Source organism: Sphaerodactylus townsendi, linkage group LG08 (genome assembly GCF_021028975.2).
Source record: "Sphaerodactylus townsendi isolate TG3544 linkage group LG08, MPM_Stown_v2.3, whole genome shotgun sequence".
In the NCBI taxonomy this organism is placed as follows: domain Eukaryota; kingdom Metazoa; phylum Chordata; class Lepidosauria; order Squamata; family Sphaerodactylidae; genus Sphaerodactylus; species Sphaerodactylus townsendi.
In genome coordinates this window covers 56,072,573-56,094,099 of record NC_059432.1, presented here as the reverse complement: position 1 = coordinate 56,094,099, position 21,527 = coordinate 56,072,573, and the positions used below count along the sequence as shown (strand labels likewise).

At 38.5% G+C, this 21,527-nt stretch overlaps 2 protein-coding genes across 2 annotated transcripts in view; both read right to left on the bottom strand.

The window, feature by feature from the left end:
- The window catches only part of GPAM (glycerol-3-phosphate acyltransferase, mitochondrial), a 121,187-nt gene that overhangs the window by 83,888 nt on the left and 15,772 nt on the right, over positions 1–21,527 (bottom strand).
- The window catches only part of TECTB (tectorin beta), an 18,334-nt gene continuing 1,685 nt past the window's right edge, over positions 4,879–21,527 (bottom strand). Inside the window, exons 2-10 of the mRNA XM_048505818.1 lie at positions 19,594–19,784; positions 18,802–18,944; positions 18,626–18,698; positions 17,145–17,248; positions 16,984–17,067; positions 15,304–15,466; positions 10,593–10,662; positions 7,042–7,074; positions 4,879–4,996 (exon numbers count right to left, since the gene is read on the bottom strand). Of these exons, the coding sequence (XP_048361775.1) occupies positions 4,944–4,996; positions 7,042–7,074; positions 10,593–10,662; positions 15,304–15,466; positions 16,984–17,067; positions 17,145–17,248; positions 18,626–18,698; positions 18,802–18,944; positions 19,594–19,784 (914 nt within the window). The 3' untranslated portion in view covers positions 4,879–4,943. The remainder of the gene's footprint in view (positions 4,997–7,041; positions 7,075–10,592; positions 10,663–15,303; positions 15,467–16,983; positions 17,068–17,144; positions 17,249–18,625; positions 18,699–18,801; positions 18,945–19,593; positions 19,785–21,527) is intronic.

The window sequence follows — 21,527 nt, the reverse complement described above, 5'->3', positions numbered from 1 at the left end:
TACCCCAGCAGAGGGGCAAATATGCTGAGCTGACCTCAGCACTTGCTGTGGCCACCTCTCTTCTGCACACAAGTGCTGTGTGTGCAGTAGGGGCATTGGCAGATGGGTCCATCTTGGCACTTTTGTTTGTAAATGTAGACCTGCTGTCAGTCAGTGTTTAAATGGACTCATAGTCTATCTTAGCCTAAGGAAGCATCAAATGTTCATAGCAAGCATTGTTAAGTGTCTCAGGGGTGCAGCTTTCAATGTTAGTCGGCTTCCACACTGAGTTTGCAGTCATTTCTACGCCATGGCCTAGGCCATTAAATTAGTCTATTAAGCCCCATAGAACACTTTCTGTCAGTGGATTTTTTGGGGAGGGGATCATGCCACCAGAAAGCCCCTCTGGAGGTGTTGGGGTGGTGCTGCGAAAGTGGTGGCTCATCCCCTGCCTTCCCAAGGCTGTGGATTGGGCTGCCTGTGTCTAAAGAGAGAGGGAAGCAAGGCCTGGCAGCCTGGAGATGGCTTCTATATGGCCCAGAGAGAAGTATGCTGTGCAGAACAAAAGTGTAGGGATCCAAATCATGTTTTTTAGATTTTTATTCAGTAGCACCTCTCGAGACCAACAACAAGATTTGGGGAGGTGTGAGGGCTATAAGCTTTTCTATAGTCAGTTAGTTCCTTCCATCAGATACTCGATATCTTGGATGAAGGGAGTTTTGTCTGTTGAAAGCTCATACTGCCCCAAATATTGTTGGTCTTTAAGGTGTTACATTGGATTTGAAGCTCACTGTTGTACCCAGTGAGCAATACAGCTACCCCTCTGGAAACTACTGTGTCTGAACATTTAATGCCATTCCCATTTTGAAAAAATGGTAGAAAAGTGATATGTGAAAGTCATCTACAATAAAATGATGTTCCAATATAAATAGGGATGTAAAGCAATAGAGATCAGTAATCAAAAAGCAGAGAAGACACAAGTGATACTATTTGGAATTAATGTACCAGTATTTTTAAAACTATTGTTTAGGAAAGCAAATAGGTTCAGTTGAGGGGAGAGCTGAATACTTTAAACATAGCCTGTTACCTTTTACAGTGTTATTGTGTGATTTGCACTGTTCTTCTCAAGAATTTGCTTGAGTCATGTCAAGTTACTCTTGAAGGCCACTATAATGCGAGTCTTAGCAGGGTCAAGCTTTCAGACATCTGAAGCTATCCTGTTCTTCCCAAGGAGTGTATGAAATGTGCCTTTATTTTATCTATATGTTCCCTCGCAGTGCCATAGAATAAGTTATCCACAGTTCCAACACTGAATAAAAACAGATGCTTCAAGACCTATGAAAGTGCAGCTCTTGTAATAAAACAAGGGACAACTTGCACAGGGTCATGCATATCCTCAACAGACTGCTGCTTTAGTTCATATATTAACTGAATACACTCCATTGATCCTTCTGAATATTTAAAGTTGTTAATGCTAATTTTCATTATCTTCTTGATACTCAGAAAGGCAGCACTTTCACATACTATTGATTGCTGTGCAAAATGGACTTGCATAATAAACATGGCATTATGGCTATTTGAAGGTATTTTGCTCCCCAATATGAAAATCCCAGTGACTTGATGGCATTTAATATACACACAATAAATGGAGAAACTGGTGACTTTTTCCCTAATATCACTGTGAGAGTACAGAAGTTACGATCCTTCAGTAGCTGTGCAAAGTAACTGTGAGCAGAATGGACTAAATCTTCCAAGATTTAATTTGATCTGATCTGAATGAACTGAAAGATTCCAAGAAAAAAAAGAACTTCCTCTGCTAATAAACTAAATTACACCTCAGATGTGAATAGAAATAATAGATTTGATGTTCATATTATCTTATATATTCCCTCCAAGATGTTTTTAGAAAATGAAGATACTTTCTGCACTTCTAGAACTTAACCCAGTTAAGTTTCCCTGCCATGGGAGTGGATATTCACACAAAAGCCAGAGTCCCCTGTAATATTTAGGGAAGGCCCAGAATGGAATAGGAGTTATTTTATAGTCACAGTAATTGTACACAATTTCAGAAGTAGTGGTTTTCTCTTAAACATTTTCAAATGGAAATGAAAAGTGGGAAATTCAAAAGGTACATTTGAGCAAAAGATCCCTTTGTAGAGCATTATTTTTTTACAGTGGTATATTATGACAAACAACAGGAAAAAATCAAGAACAACATTGATTAGTAAATTTTCAAAGGTCCTTTTAATTTCTTTATTTGCAATGCTAAGGAAGGAACCGCTGGGCTAAGTTGGCCCTAATTTTTATTTAACAAACAAAGCCTGGGCTTGCTTCACTCACTGGACTTTGTTGAAAACTTAATTTTGGACAAAGTTGATAAATCCAAAAAATGCAATGTAAAATTTGGAAAAAGTGCCCCCCAGAGGCAGTTCTCCATTACCTTAAACATCATTTTTCCATGTGTAAGCTAGCACCCCTGGCAAATGTGTTTTGTATATTATAGGACGGTAAGACATGTGAATGGACTTCCAGGAACCAAGCCAAACCCTATTTCTTGCATTGCTTCAGTGTCAAGACATGCTTCTTTGCTAGCACTGTCTCTTTGCCTGCAGCTGTCCCTTTCTTCTTGTCATGAAATGTGTGAAGGCAGCCTCAAGACATCAAGATGCCATAGCTTACATTAATATGCTTACATTAAGGCACCAAATTCAGTGCATTATTCAGACAAATTCTCTAAAGTTGGTTCATGGATATGTTATGATTTGAAAAGGTCTAATCAATACATTAGATTTTAAAATTTTGAAAAATGGAAGGTTTTTTTAGAATGCCTCAGAACTGCAAACTCCATTGTTGAAAGAAAAAGGAGCCATGATTCACCAGATCAACATAATAACTGAGGAACTATTTAATTAAAAAACGCTTTAAATACTGAAATTTAAATCTCCCTGGCAATAAGTTTATAAGAAAATTACCCACCCACCCCCCCCCCATGGATCAGATCAAAGGTTCATCCAGTCAAACATTTATAATTGTTTCAACATCAATGGCCAGAAAGTTCATTTTATGAACTTAATCTGTACCTTTCAGTAAAGACAAAATCCATCTAGCTAATGCGTAATCAAGAACTCTTTAAGATTAGACAAAGCACATGAATCAAAGAGTTTTCAGTTTGATAATAATGAGATTATCTCATTATTATTATCTTCATTATCTTTTTCAACTTTCATCACATCTAGCAAACATAGATAATTGCAACTAAATGTATATACTCGATGTGTACATCAACCATAGGTCCAAAAGTCAAAGATCTAAGTTGAGGAAGCACCTCTACTTCATTTGATGAAATACTCCCTCTACTATCGCGTGCATGGATATGGTCTTTTGGTCTAATGTTCAATACTGTCCAATAAACACTAAATGTTCTGAAGTATAACTACTTCATCAGTCATAGTCTAATAAAAATCTGAAGGACTATCAATTCACAATAATATGGAGAAAACATTAAACAAATCTCTGAAGGTACATCACAAGACATCACAATTTTAATTGGGCAAAATTTCCACCACACTCCAAGCTTTTTCTTGGGTTATGTAGGTCACATACTGAGAAACTCTATCCCAGAATAAAATACATAGTTAATGACTTGGAATGCTACACATTTCACATTTACATTCACCAAATGTTATGCATTCTGACACTGTTGACTTCTCCCCAAAGGATCTGCAATATAAAACACTGATCTTACAGCAGCACTCCAAAGGTAGGCAAACATGAAGTGGGAAACCATTGATCGTGATCTTATAATGCTAATGATTAAGACCAAAACACAACAACAGGAATGAAGAAACTGGAGCTGAGACATGGTATCACTGGGAACACTGAGGTTAATACCTTGAGCCCTGCATTGTTTCTATGATAGAAATCTCTCCCCTTAAGTTATTAGCCTCAGACTCGCTGTCTGAGGCCTCCGCAAAGGCAGGCATAAGAGATCAACTAGTCCAGGTATCTTGGTATTTTGTCTTATTTGGCTTAAATGGTAATGTAACTTGGAACTTTCTGTAAGCTATTTTGTTTTTTCTTTTCAGGGAGAAAAAGTAGCATAGAGATGCTCCAACAAATAGAAATTAAAAAGATTAGCAGTGGTGGGGAAAGACAAGTACAGTATGGGTACCAAGTCCCCCATGGCTAGCAAACTGCTTTGGGAAGGGGCGATTTCTATCAGGGAAGTGCCTAGTGGATGTGAAATAACTTCTTTGCACAAGTCTGCAGCTCTGATCTTCAGTTCCCTATCCTGTGGCTAAAAACAACTACAGTTTCCCTTATATAACAGATAGTTGGGCCCACAGTCTTTCAGCATACATAGAGTTCATTCTGTAATATGTGTTGGTTATGCAAGGCTTCTCTCACCTGTCATAATTCTTTTGATGTAGCAAAGTCTTTTAATTTATGATTGGTAATGTATTCTTGCAATAGCACCTCACCTGGTAAGGAAATTGCACTGTGGCACATCTAAGAACTACTAAATGTAAAAGGTAGGAACATCTATGTCTACTACCGACTAAATTGATCTCTATTGTATTTTTAAATGAGATCTCCATCACAAATCCATGAGAGTTAAGGTAACATCCCTACAACACTTGATTGGTGCTTCAAAGAGTCTTGAGAAATAGTTAGCTTCTTTGATGCCAGCAGTCAGGAAACAGACTGATGTTGCCAGCCGTCTTTGACTAGCAGCTGGAAAACTCTGATAGTTATCTTGTTTTTACTGTTATAGTGTTATTCCCCTTGACTTGAAATTTATTTTAAAAAGTGCACATGTGGTAGAAATTGTCATTGTAATTCTCAAGTGTTGCAGAAACAAAACATAATGTTTTTGTAAAATATTGCAATGAGTAAAATAACCATCTTTGTAGCGCTTGGGTACCAAGAGGGTGATGCATCAGCAGCTGACATTGGACTGAGTATTATAGCAGAACTGCTCTGACTCCAAGCATGAGGAATAAATGGCACAGAATAACTGTGAAGAAAACAAAAAACAGCAGAAGTATAAGAGAATGGTCTCAAATTTTCCTAAATTTCCGCTAATCATAAGCCCACATTGATAACTTTTTTTAAAATGTCATTTGTAGTTCTTCATGTTTTTCTATTAATTCTATCATATTACAATCTGGAGTTGTTATAGTCCAGGCATTATTCATGTCTCTGGATAAGCTGGCTAGAAAAAAACCTCTATGAAGATCTGTATTTCTCCTGAATAAAGTAACTATATGTTAATTTAAAAAAATCTTCCTGGATGACTGCATCATTTTATGAGCATCTTACCAGGATTACTGAAACCCAGCTTTTTTAGTACTTCAATAGCCAATTGGAAGGGGGCAGAGTTGTTCCAAACATAAACACACCCTTTTTGTTAGGACATGTCTGTACCAACATAATGAAACTAGCCTGAACACCCATAATTTCACATCTACCATGCAGGACCATTGACCTATCAAAATACAGTTTATTTTATTTAATACACTTATATTCCAACTTCCCACCCATCTTAGTGTCTCCAAGGCTAACAATATAAATAAAACTAAAAATACATACAACTATGTAAAAACAAATTAAACCATGCAAACATGGAGGAAGGCTAATAAGGATAATTAAAGAGAACATCAAAAGAAAAACAAATCTTCACTCATTGGCTTGAAGACAATGATACAGGGACAGAGGGAATTCTAAAATTTAATTGTCATGACCAATGAAGTCCATCATCCATCTAGCCTCTGAAGATGGCTGGAGCTTGTATGTAGGTTCATATGGAATAGGTGGTCCTTCAGGTATACTAGCCCCATGCTAGCCGATATCAGCACATAGAAACTGGGCTTGGGAAGCAAATTAGGAGCGTCCTGCAATCTCTAAAATAATGATATCAGTTCTATGAACATGATCAGAAGCAGACCAGCGAACCCCCCTTGATGGAAAAACAGGACCACCCACCAATACTAATGAGATCATTGTGTGTACCATGCAAAGAGGTCAGAGCTTCAGAATTTGGAGCCTGGCTTTATTCACATAGAGATGGGCAGCCCCAACCAAAAGGCTGGGTGCCTAGATGAGGAGTCAGCCTGTCATTCCCAGCTGTGTGGGGAGAATAAAAACATGAAAAAGCCTCCTTGCCTCAGGAAACCCCCCCAATGGGTTTAATGGTTGTATGCCAACAAAAAAGGTGGCATAAGTCCTGTCCCCACTTGCAGCTGGAACAATGGGGCAATGGCCAGGTGGGAAACCAACTAGCTTCAGCTCCTGTTTCAGCCACACCCCTGTGCCAGCAAGGGTGGCAGGAGAGTAAGGATGCTATCATGGGGTTCAGCACCACATCCCACCACCATGGAGGGTCGTGGTGACTGCCCACCAAGTGGATTCACCTCTGCACTGGAGCATGTATCCCGGGGAGATGGCAAATCCACCAGCATGACCCCCAGCAGCAGATCTGACCCACCCACCTTTTTGGAAGGAGCCACAAATCAGTGCACAGAAACTGGCTGAGGATCAGCAAACACATCCCTGAACATGAATAGGCTAGAGAAGGTTATAATGAGGGCTTACCCCTATAAAAGCTCTATGTCCTGGTCAGGACACTCTTTTTTGAACAAAAAAACAACATTAACTCCCTTTGCTGCTACTTCCAAAACTTTTTTTGTTTTGGTTTTTAGCCTCATATAGCTTCTGGATCTTAACGACTGTGTTTGCAAAGAGATGAATTATGAAACAAATTGTAGCTCTGAGAAGTACCCTCAGACTACATTTTGGAAGCAGTCTACCGAACATCACCATTTTTGGACCATCTATTAATTTCTGCAGGGCTTAGAGGACTACGTCCATAAAAAACTTAGAGATAAACATAATGTCGAGGAAAAGAAATTTAATTGTGAGCAAAATTTAAAAGCTATTACAATTCCCAAAAAATTTGCCATCTAATAGAGTTCTTTGCACAATACAATATATTCATGGATGCTGACAAAGTAATGCTGAATAATGTATAGCTTGTGGTAGTTTTGGTATTTTAAATTTTACCTGAAATGTTGTAATTTCTGGATAAACCTCTACCTGTATGAAATAACAAGCAGAAAATTCATAAGAAACATAGAATGAAAAAAAAAAACCCTAAGGTGATTACAAACACACTTATTACAAACTATATTCTGAAAAAAAATGTGGCTTGTTCCACAAAGTTGAATGCCTTCGTTTTATTTATTTATTTTTCAATATTTTACATTTTATATCTGCTAAAGCTTCCTCAGTGCCAGCATGGTATAATGGCTAATTAGCAGCAGGACTCTAATCTACAAAACCGGATTTGGTTTCCAACTCCTCCACATGAAGCCTATTGGGTGCCTTTGGGCTAGTCACAGTTCTCTCAGCCCATGCAGAGCGGGAAATGGCAAACTATCTCTGAATATCTCTTGCCTTGAAAACCCTGCAGGGTTGCCATGAGTTGGCTGTGACTGGACAGCACTTTGCACACACACGAATCTTCCATGTTGTTTTCAAGGACAGCCCTATAAAGCACAGAGAATCTAAGAAGCTTCAAACGTCTGAATAAAGATAATAAGATCCTTCTGGTGACCACTGTTACCTAGGCATCCAGGTAGTTTTAGGCCCAGGGGACATAGACTGTGTTTTGAAAGGCTGATAGTAAATTAAATTCAAATCAGATCAAAGGAAAATTGCCCCTTCTAAAAAGAATGGGAATTTCCCATCAATATTGCCACCATCATTTATAGATTCCATTTTATCCACTTGAGCACTAGTTTAGGATAAACACCACAGCTCTCAACTGCTTTGGTAAATAGAGCATATTGCTCTGGATGATCCAGTAATGTATGACAATACTGACCCCCTGAGAAAGCGTAGAGAACATACCCTGTGGGATTTGGCTCATCTTAGTAATTGCAGCTCTAAGCGCCTCCTCCCAAATAGAAATGGAATCACTCAATAATAAGACCAGAAGAACCCATCAGTTATTCCAGCTGATGCATGGTGTCAAAAAAAACACCAGCATTGATAGTCCTGGTGGATGATCTATAAAGAGTAAATAATACTTCTGTGTTTTGAAGTCTTCAAGACACAGAAGTATTATTTACTCTTTACAGATCATCCACCAGGGCTATCAATGCTGGCTTTATGGTATAACCAGATTGCAGGATCAGCTGAAAGAAGTCAGTGAAGAACACTTAATACAGATGTGTCTAAGACTGTTTTACCATGATACTCTGTATAATTTTTGCCCAAAATGGAAAGGTGGAAATACATTTGCCAGAGAATGTTTGCTTTACTATGGGGGGAGGAGGAAGAAAACCACTCACTTCCTCTAAATAATATTTGCTTTCCCTCCAGTGAGGTATTGATGACTGGTCAGTAGTATCACAAGCTCATCTCAGTTGACCTTAACAAGTCTGGAAAGGCTTGGCTCAAACTTAACATTATTTAAAATACCATTACTTATATGTATGATAAGGGGTTGTGATTTGTTTGAACAGTATTGTACTGTAGTGGAGAAAAGAAGGGGGGATGTGTGGGCCAAATTCTAGCATTCACAAATTCTAGCATTCTGAACACATCCATAAAGACAAGGATGCTAATAAACTCCTCAGCATCTTTAGTCAAATTGAGAGTAAGTCTTTCATCACTTCTACAAGCCAAGTTCCTATACTGCTCTGGTCTTTATCTCCAGTGTATACCAAGGAGCAAAGGCCCTGTGAGACAGTGGTCCATTGCACACAAAGACTTTAAAATGTTTGCAAAATGTTTTGCAAACATTTTGAAAATAATTGTTTTTATGTTTCTGTTCTTCCTTGTGCCAAATAAAAACACTCTGACAACATTTTAGCTTATGTAAAATGCTTTGGCTCCTCTGGAAAGAAAATGCTTCCCACCCCCTTTTTTTAATATGCATGTGCGGATTCAAAGTCATGAAGATTTTTTCAAAGTGCTGATTTCCAGGCTTTCTGATTGGATGTAAGTGTTGCTGCCTGTCTGCTTCTATTCCATTGGTCAGTGCACACACACACACAGCAAAGATGAATTTTCAGGGCTTTCAAGAGCAGATATTATTGGCCCACACATCCCCCCTTCTTTTCTCCACTACAGTACAATACTGTTCAAACAAATCACAACCCCTTATCATACATATAAGAAATGGTATTTTAAATAAGAATATAATAGTATAAGAATATAATATAATACTAATAACCATGGGAATCTGCCCCACCATAAAGTGACACATCAAGAATTCAATAGTTTGAATACTCATGTCTCTGTGGCATCAAATCCTCCTGAGACCAAAAAAATGCACTTTCCTGTAAGGGGAAGTTGACAATGGGTATTACTAAATGTAGATGAGGAAAATCACAAACAGTCTTTCTGCCAGGAGAGAAAATGTGCTTGGGGGACATCACAAAATGATGGGTGGCCAGAGAATCACCCTAAACTGGCGATCGTCAGAAGAATCAAAAGTATCAGTGTAGAAGAGGGGCGAAGGAGACTGCAAAAATGGGCAAGAAAAATGAATTGTTTCCTACTTTCCGCATAGGCAAGCAGGGAATGTTTGGAAAATGTTTCAGGGGAAAAGAAATCTTAGAATTTTCAAAATAAAATGTTGTAAGGGGGGAAAAATGTTTTCAAAATGGAAGCTATCAGAATTCCAACAAGAAATGTTTTATATTTCAGCCTTAAAACATTTCATTTTTGTTGTGCAGAATCGACCAGTGAGAGACTGCATCACAATGCAAGTGTATTAATTGCCCTCAACAAACCATTTGCCTTACTCAACCATGACAACCTTAACAGGTCTGCATCTATCACCTCTTGCAAATATCCCTCAGATCATTTAAAACTCCATCTAAATCCACCATCTCTGAGGGTAGGGCCATTTTAGTATGCCCTTTTTCTTCATTGAACCATTCTTCCATTTCACCTCTGTCTTAATCAGATAACGATCTGACCGTCAACACCCAGTATAATAGAGCACTACTTAAAAAAACAATAAACCCAAAGTGCATTCTGGAACATGTATAATGCCTACTGGAAACTGAGCATAGTACAACCTGGAGGCTGTGTATGCCATTAAGAACCTTGGTATGGATCCTAGGACTGAGAGCCTCCAGACCTACAACCCTCACCATCCTTGTCTCATTTGAATATTGATTTTTCCCAATTTAGAACTTAGTGTATGCTAATGTTATACACCATTTTTTAAATCTTTAGTCTCCTAACAATGATGTCAACTGACTGTCCAGAACTGCTTTGACCATGGCACAACAGTAGAAATGTGCAAACCTTATTTCTACTGAGGCTTCAACAGCTCAACTCCATAGTGTTAATAAAAAGAACTATGGTGTATGCAAGCAGGGAGGGGAAACTGGGCAATGTTTGGGGGGCATGCATTTTTAAACTGGGAAATGGTAGATTTATCTGCGCTCTCCAGTTATATGTGGGCTGTGCTAACCTCTGCGACTGGCTCTGAACCTAGAATCACTGTACATTTTTTCATGTCATGCAACTAGAGAGTATTACTGTCTTCCAATATAACATTCTACCCCTGAATAGAAGTATTGCAAACTTACTGTTCACAGTGAGCTCAGCCATTAAAACCCCTCCTGTTGGCTCCATACGTTGTCTTCGTTTTGAACATGTCTCAAAATAACAGGGAAAACAAGTTGTTGCCATGTTAATTGCAGAATTGGAGAAATGCAGAAAACTAAATATATCCCTCCCCCGCCCCCCCGTGGGTTAAAAGGATAAACTCTCTCACACTATAAGGACATAAGGAAATGATCTCATATTAACCCTGTCCATTTTGATAGCTAGACTTCTGTGGGTTGGGAACAACTATGTAGTAGAAGAAAAACATGTTTCTGTGAGAGTTGGTGTGTGCTAATTGAGATGCAGGTCTTCCCTTTTAAGTGCATATAAGACTGCAGTTACAAGTTGTTGCAGATGGAATCAGTAGCCAATAATTGCACTAAGGGTGTGAATAAATGAGCACTCTTGTTGCATCTCATTTCCATTTCATAGAGGTGCTGAGGGTTACCTACGCTTCCAAGCAAATCCCTTTGTCTTACTGTTTCAGCAAACATCTAAAAGGAGTCTTGTGTCATCTTAAAGACTAATGGATTTATGGAAGCAGAAGCCCATTTCATCATCACATGCATAAAATGAACTAATCCTTCAGTGCAATATATACAGGTGGAAGGGGGAAAAAATTAGGATGACTTTTCCATGCAAAACATACACAACAAGCGAGTAGCTTGGCTGTAGTTGGTGCAAATGATATATTCTCCCACAGGTTCCTGAAAGTAGAATTTTCTGAATGTAAAACAACATTTTTGTGTAGACTAGAGACTGACGTGTCTCAGTTGTCCCATGTAGGCTGCAGAAGGGACCCACATCTGAAGGATTTACACCAGGCATACTTAAAATTATAATGCCCAGCGGTGTGAAGCAGATTGGCAAGACCAGATTAGTTCCCAGGGAGCGAATTTTACCTGACCAGCCCAAAAGAGAAAGGCACAGAAAACACTGGTGTGGTTGATAGCTTCCTGAAGTCTTTTATTTAGCTACTACCTCACCAGTTATGCACAAGGTGTTTGCTTTGTAGTAGAGGTGAATGTCCAATGTGGCAATATTCCTTGTATGAACATATTTTCTCTAGCCCTGCTTTCACATTCCACTCTCTGTGTGGCAAGCAAGTCTACTTAATACCACAATTTTAATTTTGTGTCGCTGCCAGAGTGGGACAGATTTGCCAGTTGGCCCAGCAAAAAGCCCAGACACAAGCAAAAAGCCAGATGATGGGTAATGCCTGCCCCACTGCAAATAAGGAATAGTGCAGAACATGCCCTGAAACAAAGGTCCCTTCTGCACATGCAGAATAATGCACTTTTAATCCACATTCACAATTGTTTGCAATTGCAGCTGGATTTACCAAGATTTTGGTAAATCCAGCTGCAAAGTGCATTGAAAGTGGATTGAAAATGCATTATTCTGCATGTCAGAGAAAAGACCAAAAGCGCTTAATAATTCTCTTTGAAGTTGCAAGAACCTTACTGCACATAATCTGCTCCTGATTACCTTAAGCGGAGTTGCTGGGAATTGAACCTGAGTCTTTCTGCATGCAAAGCAGATGCTCTATCACAGTCCCTTCCCAGTTATCAATTAACTGCAATCCTTCTTGAACAATGGCATTTCTAGGCCTTGGAGTTTTCCTTGCTTACGGACAGCACTCTAATGTAAAACCATTACTTACTAGAAACCATTAATTTGCTCATAGAGATTTCAGTCCAGGGACCACTCTCTGTAGCAAACCCAGATGTCAGTATTCTTTGCTTATCTACTCAGTATTATAGGATTTATTAACGCCAGTCAAATTTTCATCCCTCATTCACTTGCTCATCTTCCAACAGGCAATTATATTTCAGCAGTGCCATTTTGCAGTCTACACAAGGCAAAACAGATTAGCTGCTATGCAAACAAACAAACAGACTGAAATTTAACATGAAAAAAATGCAACATTCACTAATTTAGGTATTTCAGTCTACCAGAACTGCTGATCTGAAAGTAACCACTGTTCATTAAATTAACTTCAAAGGGAGCATCTAGTAATAAATTGCTAAATCAGAATTCATTAATAATTTTGACAAAAGCTTAGAATGACCTAAAACTAACTACCGTGAGATTACTACAGGTGTTAAAATACCTAATACAATTAGCCTAACTCATGATTAACAACTATAGCCCAGATAGTTACTGAGCTTTGAGTTTTGCATGGAAATGTCACAATTTCACATTTTATGTTTTTTAAACATTTGCTTATATGCCTATATGTATTTTGCTGACTGAGAATCCATCTAAAACATCTGACAATGTGGACTCTAACCTTTGAAAGCTTATGTTTTGATAAATTTGTTACTTGTTAAGATGTCACAAGACTCTTTTTTTGTTTGTCCTCAAGTCAGGGTTTTAAGCATATTAACGTCTGCCTACTTGCCTGGGGGAAGATTGGAGCCCTCAAAGGCTGACTGTTCCCCCTGCTATGCCCTTCTCCTTTCCTGTACATTACTTTGTTGATAGTTTTGTTGATAGGTTGAAATATTTGTGATTTCTGTTAGATTGGGGAGGGGGCGATACTGTAAGTCACATTGAGTCCACCTTGAGTGAAAAAAACCAGATAAAAAGGCCCAAATAAATAAACAAACAAACAAACAAATGACTATTGCGAAAGGGCGAGTGAAACGTAACTCCTCAGTTTGAAACACATGGTTTACATTGCTAAAAAGATGTGGGAACATGGGAATGTAAGAACCAGAGTGATGTAATGGTTAAGAGTGGTGGACTCTAATCTGGGAAGTCAGGTTTGCTTTCCCCTTCCTCCACATGAAGCTTGCTCGGTGACCTTGGGCAAGTTACAGTTCTCTCTGAATGTTCATATCCCCACCTATCTCACAAGGTATCTGTTGTGGGGAGCGAAAGGCAAGGCAATTGATAACTGCTTTAAGACTTCTTTTTGAAAAGGTACAGAAAAATTGGGTTTTTAAAAGCAACTCTTCATCATCAGAAGAAGACTTTGCCTACTGAAGAATTTATTTCTATCCACCAGAGTGGAGAAAGGGATGATAATTACTGATTTTGAATTGACAGTGGGTATGATTTCATTGGTGAACAGTTCTTGTTTCTGATGTAATCCTATGCATGCTTCCTGCTCAGATTTTCCCAACAATTTAGTCAAACCATCAGTCAGCAGAGTCAACTATTAGGCAAGATTTGGAAAGCTAACACTTTTGTCATCCAAATAGCATTAAGACTGATGCTGAACTATTTGGCACAATTTATAAACACAAAAAAAACATTTTATCCATCACCAGATGTTATCCTTCCATGTAGGATTTTTATCAAGGGTCCTTTAGAGTAGAACTACAGATTAGATGTACTTCTATGATTGCTTCCCGTATTTTAAAAGGAAAATCGTTGTCAGGGGGTAGAGCTATTCTATCATTGTAACAGAATGGTAGCACAAGGCTAGATTTAAGGAAATACTAGTATAGAGGAAGAAGAAGAAGAGTTGGATTTATATCCCCCCTCTCTCTCCTGTAAGGAGACTCAAAGGGGCTTACAAACTCCTTTCCCTTCCCCTCCCCCACAACAAACACCCTGTGAGGTGGGTGGGGCTCAGAGAGCTTGGAAGAACTGTGGTTAGCCCAAGGTCACCCAGCTGCCGTGTGTTGGAATGCACAGGTAATCTGAATTACCCAGATAAGCCTCCACAGCTCAAGCGACAGAGTGGGGAATCAAACCCAGTTCTCCAGATAAGTGCACCTGCTCTTAACCACTACGCCTCTGCTGCTCTCAAGGGAAGGGAATATTTAACTCTTTGCTAGCCATTTTGTCATAAAAATTATGGGAATAAAAAGGGCAATTTTAAACACAAAAATATTTCCAAGAGAATTTAACCATTCCTACCCCCATGCTGGTGTTCTTCCCTTGAATTCATACCTTCTGTGGTCAAATCTGTTTTATTTGTTTTATTTTAAAACATTTATATCCTGCTTTCCTGGGCCATGGCCAGGCTCAGAACGGCGTACATTCACATTTAAAACATTTAATAAATAATAATATGAAAAACTAGTTAACAATTTATCAATAAAAATGTCATTGGAAAAGTAATCACAGAACACTTCTAATTTTGCCCTCAGCCTAGATTTGACATCGAGAAATACTAAACCCATTTTTATGTACAAAAGCACAGTTTGATAATATGTTCTGGCTCCCCCTAGTGAGCAGAACCATTTGTTTTTACTTTTCTACTCTACGTGCTTTTCTCTGAGCATTTATAAATTTTCTCATATTGTTAGGGTGTTGTGGGTTTTCTGGGTTGTATGGCCATGAAGATGCCAGCCGCAGATGCAGGTGAAATATCAGGAGAAAATACTACTGGAACACAGCCATACAACCTGGAAAACCCACAATACCCTAGTGATTCCAGCTGTGAACATCTTCAACAATACATCTCTCATATTGTCTTTACAAGAGTACTGTGTGATAACTTAGGCTGAAATATAGTGACTGGTCCTGATGAGAACACTGATGGGAACACTGTCGCCCCAATGTGTGCATTACACTTAAGGCTTTTACTGGCTTATGGCATAGTGAAATTTAAACAGGTTTAAAGAGAGCTATCTACTACTGCAACCAATATCCAATTTTTGATGGAACCTGGGAACAGGTGGTCACAGTTTTTCAGCCTAGGCAGTAGTGCTGGTTACAACATAAAGAGCTTACCACAGGACAGGAGAACTTCTCACTGTCGCACACGTGCGTTTCACAATGCAGCCACACCTTGGAAAGCTTGGGAACATTTCGAAACCGAAATGCATTAAACTGGAAGGTAGCCCGGCTGTCTTTCCCATTTTCATGTACTATTATGGAGCTATCTGTTGCACACCTGAGAGACATGACAGCAGATAGTATGAGAATGAAAACAGTTACAATGTATTACTATGATAACATCATTGCACCATATTCAGAGGTGGGATCCAACCAGTTCTCACCACTTCTCTAGAAGTGGTTACTAATTTTTTCTGAATGCCGAGAAGGGGTTACTAAAGCAACCTCCCTGCCCAATAGGGACTGGAGGTGTGTGTGTGCGGCGGCGCCATGTTTGAATCCCGTCACCATCGAAACCTGTTATTAAAATTTTTGGATCCCACCACTGACCATATTGGCTATTGCAGAAATAGATCACATGGGCTGCAGTACTACACCAAATATATCTGAATGTTTAATTCCATTTTTTGAAAGAAAAAAAGAAATGTGCGAATGCCATATCTTCTGTCCTTGGAACATCATACCCATTAATCGACAATTCTTATGTACCAAGCACATATGTACATTTTAATTTGGTGTCATTATATAAAAACTAGATTGATAATCTTATGATCTGGAAAACCTGGCCCAAAAGATATCTGGCTGGCTACTATGAGGGCCAGCATCTTTATGGCCCTAGCCCCTACCTGGAGGAACAGGCTCCCCAGTGAGATCAGGGCCGTGCGAGACCTGAATTGTTTTCGCAGGGCCTGTAAGACGCAGCTATTTCACCAAGCTTCTATATAGCTGGAGTTTGTTCATCACTTGAATTATTTACATATGCTTTAACTTAGAATTAATTAGAAATTCAAGATAATCAAACAATTCTTCTGGGACTGTGCTAATCTGTTTCGAATCTTAAGTGCTCTTATATTAAAAGAAAAGTAACCCTCTACATAAGGAATAGTTGGGAAGAAGTTGATTTGCATCAGTAGGGAGAGGGGACAGCTAGATATCATGACACTGTCTCCTTTGTCATGCATTTGGGTGAGGGGAGGATGCAAGCCTTATAAGAGACAGCATGTGCCCTACCCTTTCTCTTTTTGACTGTCAACAAATAGACAGAGGACAGCAGGAGTTATAGAGCAGGGATGCATGAGGTTGAACAAGTGTGTGGGGAGGACATTTACTGGGGAGCTAAAGTTTATTCATATCTGACTCCCTCCTCAGAAGACTCTTCTTGTGTCCCTATTCTGCAGCTGGTTCCTCTGCCCTCTGCATCCAGCAATACAAAAACCAGTTTCTGCTCATCCCCCCTCTTTATCCCAGCAGGCAGAGAATGGCAGAACTGGAACCAGCCACATGGAGACGTTCAGGTCTTCCTGGGTTTTGCTAGTTAGGAGCTTGCCAGTTTCCCTTCCCCCCTTACCAAAACAGCCACCAAGGCATTTAATTAGGTCAGTGCTGTACTACTGATTCTTCTGAATGTCTGGATTATCTTTTTTTAAAGAAATAACTACAAGTGATAAGAAGTCCCACCTACAGATCACACCATTACCTTTCACAATGGCCTATGTATTGTAAGATGTACTTATCCAATTGTACTCCATCTCATTGGAAGAAGTCTAATTTGGAGACAATCAGACCATTACTTACCCCTTTGTTATCAGAGGCCACTGGATTTGATAGAAATACTCTGATGAGGGAGTTGCCCAACAATTGGTCAAGACTACTTTAAACCTGGGGAAGATCAAACAGATGTGAGCAATGCAGAAATGATAATGTCCTAGTGGGTTGATTGATATTAAAAGCCATACCTGGAACTTAAGCCCTTTGCTTCTACTCCAGCAAATATATCTGAACCAATGTCTGCAGTTTCAACTATAAAAGGGGCTTCCTTCTTGGTTGTAAACTTGGCATTCTAAGAAGGAAAATGGTGCAAGTAAGTTATTGTAACACAGTCCAAAGACAACAAAAACCAGGAAGAGCAGCCATAAAGGAGCTAGACAAGATCCCTAAGTGTAAAGTAGTATCATAGTGAACAAAGATCAAGGTAATGATATCATATCATATTCTCTATTTACTATATATAGCTGTGAAAGCTGGACAGTGAAGAAAGCTGACAAGAAAAAAATGGATTAATTTGAAATGTTCTGTTGGAGGAGAGTTTTATAGATACCACAGACTGCCAAAAGGCAAATAAGTTGGTTCTAGATCAAATCAAGTCTAAATTCTCCTTAGAAGCTAAAATAACTACACTGAGGCTATCATACTTTGGTCACATCATGAGAAGGCAAGACTCAGTGGAAAAGTCAATAATGCTAGGAAGAGTTAAAGGCAGTATGAAAAGAAGAACAACTACTAATATAGGAAGTTACAGCCTCAACAAAGGAAAACACCGGATGGAATAAAGGAAGGGTGTCAACAATAGGCCATTTGGGAAGTCATTCACTCATAGGGCCAGAATGAGTAAAAAAAACTTAATGGCATATAACATATACTTTACAGGCACAACACCAAAGAACTGAAGAGAAAGCAGGCACTGCTAAAATAGCTTTTCTGTGACTATAAATATCCAATGTTGAGTTTCAGTGTGGATTTGTATTTCAGTGTGGTATATAAATTCATATGTGGTTGTCATCATTTAATAACTACAACACCAAATGATGAGTGAAATAGTAATCACATAGCAGATAGCACTAATAATATATTGTTTCAGTTTCAATTGGGCGTAATTGCATGATAAAATTTCCATTAAATTTCCTGTAGGCACCTATTAGAATCCTTAAAAGTTCTACCTGTGTTCTATGGTATTTTGGTGTTCTGCAGTACACCAAATACACATGTGACGAACAGCAATATTGCTGGCCATCTATAAGCTGCACTCATGGTATAGAGGTTAAGAGAAGGTAGATTCTAATCTGTAGAACTAGATTTAATTCCCCATTCCTTCATATGAGCAGTGGATTCTTATCTAGTGAACTGGATTTGTTTCCCTACACCTACATGCAAAGCCTGCTGGGTGACCCTGGGTTCACCACAGTTCTCACAGAACTCTCTCAACCTCACCTACCCCACAAGGTGTCTATTATGGGAAAAGGAAGGGAAGGAGTTTTAAGCCATTTTGAGACTCCATATGGTTGAGAAAAGCAGGATATAAATCCAAACTCTTCTTCTGCAGTTCCTGGATGTCACCATTGCACCACTGACAGAGTTTCTGGTCCTAAATTCCACAAGACTGAGACCCATCCAGTTCCTACCAACCTTGTGAATCTGTAGATATCAGCAAAATACTTACAGTATAGAAGTTGAGAGACAACTGGCTTTCAAATGAACCAGAGCTGCCATTCTTCACATGAACTGTTGCCACTCTAAAAGAGGCAGAAAATGTCATATGACTAAATCATACCCCATTGAAAGTGTAGTGAGGCATATTCTAAGAGATGGAGCTTCAACCAATCAAGGCAGAGTTACCTTTGGTCAAAGGCTGCATGGTTCACCAAATAGTTTGCATGATATGTGCATGTAAATGAATAGTTCACAGGCTGACTCTTCACAATCACTGAGGTGTCATTGGAGGTGATGGAGTTATAGAAATGATAGATGGAACTTTTAAACTGCACCAGAAGAAAGATACAGAGATAAATTTTTACAAAGCAAATATGATTCTGGTTATAAATTGTGAACTGGTTAATTTTTCAACATTGTGGAAGAAATAGCCACATGTCTTCAAATGTTAAAACAACACAGAAGGAACAAAAGCACAGAATCATGGCATTTGATGGAGAAGGTTCTTGCATATAATAGCTCAGTTCACTGAGTTAAGTGTTTAAGGTGGCACATTTCTTTTTTGCTCAGCATTTTATATTTATGGGGATGGTTCACATATTTATTCATTTCAATGTCTAAAAGAATTAATGAAATAATGGATTTTTTTAAAAAATAACAGTACTTATAGCTGATAGGAGCCTTTTGGCTAAGATCAAGTGTGTGTGTAATATAAAAATACAAGTGTTTTTACATCTCACAGCAATGAGTATTTGCATTCTAACATCAATGCCAATGATTAATTTATATAAAACATTGTTGAAAAGGAACAGAACTGAAAAAATTATGCATTTTCTTCAGATTCTATTTCAAAGAAAATATAAATCATTTTGCAGATATGCATTCTTGCGCATATCATTTTGTAAATATGCGCTCTTTGTATTGAACAAATCACCATGGAATCTAGGGAAGAAAAATGTTTTATTTTTGTCTACTTACATCTGATTGGGTTCCACAGTATGACTTATTTTTGGGTGACAAATCTGGGATTGTAAACTGGTAATATCCTGAATCATGGACCCCATTGTAGCAAACCCCACCAAGAGCCAGCTGATTAACTTCCCATCCATATGGACATTCAGGGATTCTAGTAATTATGGTTTTAGGATAACAATATACCAAAATGGTATCTAAAAGGCAAAAAAGGGTAGATATAGTAAGTGATGGTAATACAGTTAATAAATGTACCCTGTCCTTTAACAGCAAAAATAAATCCAGGTCTCACCTTGATGGTCCTAATCTGAGCTCTATACCCTTTTCAACATAAAGAACCAAGAATGTGTGGATAAATCTGCCTTATCTTCCAGGACCGGCTTTCAGCTTAAATGCTCTGCCTGGTCCTAGTGCCTGCCCCTCCCCCACTTCCCATTTTACTGTAGCATTGTAAAATGTTAAAATGTTATTTTATCTAAACCATTATTATCTGTACTTTAAACTTAGCACTTGGACAAAATAGCATTTATATCACCTTGGATTGCTGTTAGCAAAACTTGGCTTTTTTGTAAAGTTGTGCCTGCCATTTTCTTTCCTGGTCCTGCCATGGAAAAGAAAATAGTGGGCACAACGTTACAAAAAAGCCAAGTCTTGCTAACAGCTGTCCAGGGAAATATAAATGATATTTTATCAAAGGGCTAAGTTTAACAGTGCAGATAATAATGGTGTAGATGAAAGCAGTTCGGAAATAACATTTTAAAATGCTGTGAGAGAATCTGTACTTCTTTGAAAAGTGGAATCACGCTGTTGTGACTTCCACCAAAGAGTGCAGGACTGCACTTTGTTCTTTATGTTGAAAGAAGTACATTAGTTTTGACTGAAAATAGGCACACTCAATATATATTACTGGCAGTTTCTGTCCCTGATACCATATATTTTCCTGATATGAACCTTGAATTTAAAATAGTTTAAAAATAAAAGTAGGTAAAATATTTTATTTCAAAATTAAAATAAATATATTCCAAGATATTTAAAACAGACATTAAATTTTATTTGGTCTGAGAACCTTTATTCTACATGAGCTATAACACAACCACTTTCTTATTTTCTGTTTTTATCCACTTTTTCCATTTATATAATTTTGAATAAACTCTGTTGTTTTTCAAAGTGGAATGTAACAAAGGCTGGTTCCGCATGGGCCAAAAACAGTGGTGTGAAAAAGGTGTGAAAACAGTATAAACCCTTTTACACCATTTTAAATCCTTTTACACTATTTTCACACCATTTTCACACTGCTGTTTTTGGCCCATGCGGAATCAGCCAAACACTCATGGTACCATCTGTTACTGCCAAAATAATAATTCAATATTAACTGAAGCTAAAGGGTGCACTAGGGATGTCTTGTCTTGTTCAGCTGATTGTTACATTCACTAGTATGTATAACAAAGACACTGCCCACTATGCAGGGATGACAGATATTCATTAACCAGAATTCTTTGAGCTATGTTATACAGTCTTTAAAGTACATCCACTATGTACAGCAGCAACATATCCTTAGTTGCAATGCTTCCATTTCCAGTGCTACTAATCTTTCTGTGGGACTTATGATGATTGGCCAAGAAAAGGCAACACAATGTTGGATCCATTCAGCTTTTTGACTAATAAGAAAAGGAAAAAAGAACCACACAAAAAGGCAATGCTAAGATCACATGGCCATATGGAATAGAGGCTAAAGTAAACAGGGTAATATTTAGTGGAACAGCTATATGGGATCGACCCATTTTTGTTGCCTCTTTATTATGGAAAATATCTAAATTAATGCAGCTTTGAGAACCTAATTTGACTGAATTACAACCTATAACATTGATCAAGCTCAGGCCGTTTCCGCATGGCCACGCTGGGGGTTGGGTCGGCGTACATGACGCCGACCCAACACCCCC